This window comes from Branchiostoma belcheri, unplaced genomic scaffold (genome assembly GCF_001625305.1).
Source record: "Branchiostoma belcheri isolate BF01 breed outbred unplaced genomic scaffold, Haploidv18h27 scaffold235, whole genome shotgun sequence".
Lineage (NCBI taxonomy): Eukaryota > Metazoa > Chordata > Leptocardii > Amphioxiformes > Branchiostomatidae > Branchiostoma > Branchiostoma belcheri.
The window spans coordinates 123,144-131,303 of record NW_017803838.1 but is presented as its reverse complement, the minus strand read 5'-3'; the positions used below and the strand labels follow the sequence as shown (position 1 = coordinate 131,303).

At 37.6% G+C, this 8,160-nt stretch overlaps 1 protein-coding gene across 2 annotated transcripts in view; it reads right to left on the bottom strand.

Moving 5' to 3' along the window:
- Positions 1-2,464, bottom strand: part of LOC109470835 (pericentrin-like) — a 33,953-nt gene extending 31,489 nt beyond the window's left edge. For both annotated transcript variants that reach the window (XM_019769922.1, XM_019769923.1), the window contains exons 1-2: positions 2,352-2,464; positions 1,366-1,526 (exon numbers count right to left, since the gene is read on the bottom strand). In XM_019769922.1, the coding sequence (XP_019625481.1) occupies positions 1,366-1,428 (63 nt within the window). In that variant the 5' untranslated portion in view covers positions 1,429-1,526; positions 2,352-2,464. The remainder of the gene's footprint in view (positions 1-1,365; positions 1,527-2,351) is intronic.
- Between the last annotated feature and the right edge of the window lie 5,696 nt (positions 2,465-8,160).

Here is an 8,160-nt window from a genome sequence, read left to right as displayed (position 1 = left end):
CCTCAAAACACCGCCCCCCTCCCCATATAACTGTTGTCATGGTAACCCGTTGTCAGCCCAGAAGGAAACAACTTTGGTAAGTGCCAGGTAGGTTTCCTTAGCAATTGAAAAAAAGCTTTCGATTTCGTTTTCTTTACTGTATAGCCATGCTGTGGATGCTTGTTTCACTTATAATGCAGCGGTTGGGATTCTTTCAGAATGGAAATAATGGTTTAGTCTAGGGGTCACTGTACTCCCCCCCATGGAGACCACAAAGATATTTTCTGATATATTGTAGACAAAAGTTATAGCCATAACTGTGCCAAAAATCAACTAATTCTACTTGCCTTTTAAGCGGCCATGGTTCACTAAAAACGTCCTAAAAATGGCTTTTTCTCAATTTTGAAATTTTACAAAAACACGCCATTTTTAACGTCTGCTACAGCTCACCACAAAACATTTCGAGCAAAACTTCATATCATTTTCTTAGTTACAATATGGATCATAAAATATGTTAGAAGCAATGAGATATGTGTTACTTTCTGTGAGATACGGAAGGTAAAAGATGGTCCATTTTGGGCAAGACTTATGCCTCCACAAGGTAAAAATCCGCCATTTTGAAAAATGGCCGTTGCCATGGCAACCATCAACCAGCGAACCAAAACTTACCCATTTTTGTAAGTTTGGACCAAGTCCCTACCACCACACAAAATTTAAGAGAATTTGATTTTTTGAGTTTGGCCACCTTATGCTTGGTTTTTACAGACAACTGCTCTTAATGTCTGCAACCATTACAGCTCTTAATCAGTAAGTCCAGAAAATATTTCAGGGTATTAAGTTATAACTCATGAATCTGTATGATTATGAACACGTCAATGCTAATTTACTGTTGACAAAGACTGGAGTTGTACAGTCGAAAATTTGGGTGAGTCCAATTTCTTGTGTTGGAAATTACAGCTTAAACTTGTTTCATAATGATTTCTACCAACACAGATGAACTTTCAAGATATGATAATCACTGTTAGTAGTGTATGGGGTCCAACTAGATAGAGAAAATAATTAAGAAATACACATAATGCAGGTGTGATTTTCTGGAACACAGTAGGTCTTAGATGTTTAGAAACACCAAAATTTGAAAATATTTTCTGAGTGGCCTGCACCAAAGAATCAAAATTACATAATTTCTTTCTTCAACACACACACTCAGTCTCACTCTCACACACACTCACTCACTATCTCACTCACACTGTCTCATATTCTCCCACACACACTCAGTGCTATTTTTTTCTATCTCTTCTTCATTTTGTACATGATGATGATGATGAATGCACTGTGTACATATTATTAAGTAGTACATATATGGTTGGAGTTAACTAAAGCTCTTACCTCAGCCTCCATTGCCACCTGTTTTAACTCCTCTTCATGCACAAAGTTGAGTTTCTGCTGCATCAGATCAAAAGGCGTTCTGATGCTTCACATCCAGGTCCTCCCTGACTGCCTGCAAAGTGCGGCTGTACTGGACCTTCAGGTCCTGGACCTCACGTTCTCTGGACAGGGGAACAAGTTCCTCATCATCATCATCATAGTCCTTTGCATCCTGACGATCAGTTCACTTAATACAGTTACTGTACCATATTAATGATAACTCGAACCTTTAGGTAACAAAGCACAATCATGCATAATGTTAACCTTCACATGGTCTAGCCTGGCAAGATATACAATGTATTTATTCTTACTCAAACACATTCATGTACATGTATATGTATATGGTGACCAGCCCCTCCAACTTGCTACATAATGTAACCAAGCACCACAGGGTGTCTGCTACCATGATGACAGATGTCTGATCATTGACTTTGCAATGGAAGATGAAGAAGAAGAGGAAGAAGAAACAGAGCAAATTATACTGTCAATATGTTTTCCTTCTGCTAAGGCAGACAAGATGATTGTACACACTTGGTTGCTACCAAGACCTTTGGATTGAAACTCCCTTTGTCACAAGAACAAAGTTTTCATTTAATAACTAAAGGTAGCTCAGTCTCAGGCTCTGTGCTTCATTTCATATTGTGCTTCAGCTGATATTTCACCAAAAACTACATTGTATGCCACGAACCTAAAGACCCACCCACTCAAAAATCATGACGACAGCACAAGATATAATACTATGTGCATCATTGCAGTACCGCGCAAAGCCACTAGATTAACCATAATTGACCTTGACCTTTGTTGTCCCTATTCCAACCTACCTCCTTACCAAATACCATAAGGCTACACCATACCCAAGTCATGACCGATTCAAAAAACGGCAATGATGTACTTGATGTACTTAACACATAATCTCCACAAGGTAATAAGAGATGTCTGCAGCTCACCTATCCCGCTCATGCACAGTTTTGACTGCCTGCAGCTGTTCTCTGCGCCTGTCCTCCATCTCCTCCCGCAGTTTCTGCAGGCTGTGCTCACACTGTAACTCAACCTCAGCCAGCTGCAACAACAGTTAGGCTCTCATGAAACTTCATCTGTGTTGGCAGTTACATGTCATTGATTGTTTTAAGTTAAAAATTTGTTCCAACACAAATAATTCTCTCACCTAGAGCTTTTGACCAGTCACTCTGGTCTTCCTCAGTAGACTGACCCAGTGAAGCTTGTCACGTGGCTTCTTTGAAGTGTGACGTCAACACTGGGTCAGAGGTACTCTTAGGATTTTGGACACTGAACAGGACTATTTCTTGAGAGGTGTGAAGGAAGCCATGATATACATCAAGGCCCATCACCCTTCATTGAACCGTGACGGGGGCCGACATCGTCTACCAGATAATTTTGACCCAGCTTCAAAGAACCACGTGACAAGCTTCACTGAGTCAGTCTACTGAGGAAGACCAGAGTGACTGGTCAAAAGCTCTAGGAGAGAGAACTTCTTTGTGTTGGACCAAAAGTTTTAACTATAAACAACAGTTAGGCCCATATTACCATTGTTTGGTATTCATCTGTTTACTACTCTGTGATCTGTTTTTTTTAGTTTTGTTAGGAAAATATAGTTTTCATTTTCCTGTCTACATTTTGTTTGTCAAATCTGTCATTTTCAGTAGGTCACATATGGTAGTATTTCCTTGATGTCACTTACATTTTTACAAGAAGTATCTATCTAATTTCCTTTGCACGTGTGACATGTCCACAATCATGTTGCATACGTCAGATTCTGAATATAAATACACATTTTCTCATGTCCATTTTCTCTTGTACATGTACTTGTGTTTTACTTCGTACAAGTTTAGAATTTGGTAGCAGTTCCTAACTGGTGTGAAGATTTGTGCTGTGGCTACCAAACACTTTCCTGTTCACCTCCTAATTATTCATTGAGATTCGATAATATCTTCTAATAAAAAGGTCTAAATTTATGGTCAAACTTGTCTAAGATGACCATCTAGGGAAGTTGTTCTTCTTAATATACAAAAAGCTAGCCTCCGTAGCAGGCTTATAGAACTGGGGGTTTGGTGGTCTTCGGCTGTTTTCTGATTAGCCCAGTTCTAAAAAATGGGAGTAATTCAATCAGGCCGGCTATGTTGTCTATATGCAATCAGAAAATAGCACATAAAAGCTCCCAAAGACCCTGAAGACCCCGCCCCAAAAACCCCAGTTTTTGGCATGCTATGGATGCTAACAAAAAGCATGGTGACAAGACAAGACAGTGATGCGGATAGACAGCGCACCCATTGACCCAAAGTGACCAGCCAGCACCATTTTACATTGTACAAAGTCATGCTGTCAAAATTAAAGACTCCATCAACATTTCTCACTTAGTCTAGTTTAAATTTATAAACAATAAAATAAGCACAAAGGCAAAAAAAACACAAATAGAAACATGTTTTGTCATCTACGTTTATTCCAAAGTTTTATCAAACAGAGTCTGACGTTGCACGTGTGTATAGCCTGGTAACCACCTCCACAGGCCAGCATACATGTAGGGCGATTTACTGGCCCCAGTCCTAAGGCCACACCAATTTAATTTGTTGTTTCTCGGATTTGCCCTGTCCTTTTTTTTTCTGATTTGCAAAAAAAAAAAAAAAATTGGGGGGGGGGTTCTAAATTAACTGCAAAATGCTCAATGAAAGACATTTTTTGGCCCCAAGGGTTGAAGAAAGTGCTTTAAATAAATATAATTTCTTCCTAGTTGTTAAAGTTGTTCAATGTAACAGTGCAATTTTGTTTCATTAAAAGTTCAAAATCTATTATTGTTTTAATTATAAACCAGCTGCAGCCTAATATGTTGACTTCATGGCTCATATTGTAACATTTCCGGCTATCATGGGGTGCCCTGGCCTGGGTTTTTTTTTTTTGCCCTGTTGCTCCATATTTTTTCTGAAAAAATCTGAGAAACAACAAATTAAATTGGTGTGGCCTAATAAGCAGGTCTTTTTCTACCAGCCTACAGTATCTTTCTAACCAGCCTTACTAATTAGTCTGAAGTACCGGTAACTGAAACTATATGTAGCACAATAAAAATTCCCTAAGTGTGCTGCAGCAAAGACATAGCAGAGAACCCAATGGGATGGCTACCAGGCTGATGTGCTTTACAGTACTGTATAATAAAAAGTAAAACTGAATCAAAGGCTTGGCCACAGGGATCACAATACACTAATTGAAAAGCAAATGTTAGACTTTTGCTGTTTATTAGTAAGTTAAACACTAGTTTGGCTGCCTGATTAAATAAGACATAATAATAGTAATCAAAATAGCTGCCCATATAATATGAGTCTGATAAACACTTGAATGTCTACTAGCATGCCATGTTCATTGTTACACACAGCAAGGACATTGGTTGTCCCTGCACATTTTCCTTTTATCTGTAACAATAATCCACTGAATGATAACATTTAAAAAATAACTTGGGTTAGATAAACAGATTGGAAAATTTCAAAATCATGGTAAAACTATGTAACTTAAAAGGTGGGGGTGATTTATTTATCTAATATTTATTCATGGGAGTTAATTTAGTTGGATTTTTAGACAGAGGGCTAAGACAGTGTTAATTTGATTTTGACTGCATTTCCTTGCTGCATTCTTAGTCAAAGTTAGAACTTTGCAAGGTACTATATGTTCTCAGTCCACATGACTTTTATTTCAGTGAGATGTGTTCCTGTCTAATTGATTATGCTACATGATTGTATAGTTCATTTTAATGAAGTGTACTTAAAAGTATTAGTGATGATCAGCCTACATGTAATCCATGCAATTGTGTTAGTGGCAAAAATGGGAGATGAAAACTGTCAGTACAGGACTGGTGGCCTATAACTACTGCTACTGACATTCTACAACAATGTTCTAGCCAGCATCTGTCTTTCTGACATTTCACAAAATTTTGCTGCTCATAATAGGCTTTGACTGACAAAAAACAGCATGTAAAGATATGGAGATATCATCAAAACTAAGATTGACGTCAACCAGCAAAATTTGCCCCTAAAAATACAGAGAACAGCATTTGTGCTTTAAATTTTCAAGATTTAAAAATTTCAATATTGAAGCATGCCCCGAACCACACTAGGGTTTTGTTGCACCTTTGGCACTTGACATGATGTTATGTCAAACAAAATTGAGCTGACGGAAAAAAAATTCAGGCCAGCTTGACAACACTGGTCTATAGTATAGACACATGTACATGTACATATAGGGACAGATGGAATATTTAGTTCTATCACTCTGCTGTTTGGGACTAGTGATGCATACCGGTTCACTGGACTTGGATCCGGACTTGTAAGAATGTTTAGGTTCAAGTCCAAAAAAACCTAAAAGTCAAGAACCGAGTCCGGACTTATTACCATAAAAGATCATTTCACATACCCCTTTTCTTTTTAAACCACCTAAAACCTTCCGTAGATTCCAAAAACTTTGCTGCAAAATGAAGAAAACATTGCCATCGGGCATCGTCAAGTACAGGCCTCCATGTTATGTGGCCAAAGTTTCACCCAGATAACATTGCAAAGTTGCCAACATGCAATTTTGTGTGTGCCATGGGTTTAGGTCCGGACTTACAAGTCCGGACCTGAACCTAAACCTCTGGACTTGAATCCGGACCTGAACCTAAAATTGGGTTTAGGTATGCATCACTATTTGGGACAAGTGAAGACAATATTAATTCAAAAGAATGGCCATCATGCATGCAACATGCAGCCTAAATCTTTCAAACAGTTGCATCAGGTTGGTAAGTCACTGAATAAAGAGACTCTTTTTACACAACCAAGAGGTTTATTCAACCGACGTTTCACGGCAATTCTGACTGGATCACATTACTCTCCGAGCAGAGGTTTGGGTTTGGGGGTATTTTTAACATGCTTTTAGGCTTGTTTTATCGGGGTTTCTTTTTTGCACTGAAATTTTTCTTTCACCTAACCCAACCTCTGCCTGCACTCACCCCGGGGCGGGGCAAACCTATTCAAGAAACGTGACAGTGCTCCTCCCGGGGAACCATCAAATTATCATTAGGGATATCCATTTTATTATCACACATCCAGCCAGTCAGAAAGGCATTCATTCGGCCACACGCCTCCTGCTGACTGTGCCTATTCATGTGTCTGGTTCACACCTCTTTGCAGAACGACTGTAATGTGTTGAAGTGATTACTAGGTTTGTAACGCATTGATGCTTTTGACTGCCTGCAGAGGTTGGGTTGAGTGAAAGAAAAATTCCAGTGCAAAAAAGAAACCCCGATAAAAAAGCCTAAAAACACGTTAAAAATACCCCAAAACCCAAACCTCTGCTTGGAGAGTAGGATCACATTGGACGGTCCGGGTGTCACCAAAATGTCGGCTGCATGAACCTTTTATTAGGTTGTGTAAAAAGAGTCTCTTTATTCAGCCTAAATCTTTCAGAAAAAAATTCAGAATTAGATAATACATGTTAGTGCAAGTAATGAAGTTAATTCAAATACTTTAATCTACAAGAATCTGATTAAATTTTATGTTTGAAATGACAGCAATTAGTGTCATTAGCTAGTAGACTGGATAAGTAATACTAATAGATAAATTTATAAAAGCATTGGTCAAATCCAAACCAAGTTTTTTTTTCAATAAATATACACACTCACTCACATATGATGGCAGTTGGAATCAATAGCATATTGTCTGACACTGCCTGCTTTGACTGCTATGCAGAAATGACTATCAAAAATGAATAAAGCAGACACAATGCTACATAAAATTAAAAACAAGATGCCACATGTCAATATATACACAATAATATCACATAGAAACATCTGATGCTATTTTCTTTCCCAACTTTCATAAGGAACTTCAGATCCAAACTGGACAAATTGTCAACTTTCCAACAGTTACTGATAATTCTTGCATTTCTGAACTGCAAACAACAAGAAAGCAGTTCTGATACATTTTGTAAAATTTCATAGATAAAAAATATTTTCTATCAGTGGCACAACAACACTTTGGAGATTAAGACTTTTTCTTTAATTTTAAAGGTAAAGGTCACTTAGGATGGTCAACATCGACAAAACTATACTTTTCTTTATTTCCTCTACCTAGACTACAATATTACTTTTCTGTTGTATGGATAGAACTGTAAGATAATATTTCTTCATATTAAGCTCTTCTTACTATTCAAACTGCTACAAATTTAAAGTGACATGTTGTCATTTTCTACTTTTTACTTTGCTGTTGATATGTTAAGTACAATCCTGTGGCAGGGTAAGATGGAGGAATGTAACTGTCTTACATTCTACACGTTCAATGTCACGAATTTCTGGAACGCTATATACTTACTGTAATTAGTCATATTTGTAACTTTATATATTCTAACACTGGAAGTTAAATTTTTTTTGGCAAGAAAGTGTGCTAACTTATAGGTAGATACGTGGTCTTTATAATCATTAACTTTAGTAGCAAAGTACATGTACCTGCCAGTCCTGAGTGTGCTAAGAAGACACTTGTAAGGTTGTCAGTAAAGGTTATTTCATCATCTCTAAGCAATAATGCTGTCTACTAAGCCACTTCACACAACAGTAGGCCACTTCAATCTAATTCCTTAGTTCAAGATTTTTCACAAAGAAATAAATTTCAAGAAAGACAGAAAGAATGGATTGATGGCTAAGATTGGTGAATGGAAAATTCTCCTCAGAGATTAAAAGACAAAAACCATTATCTAAAAATTACCATTTCCAAGGCTAAATTTTTT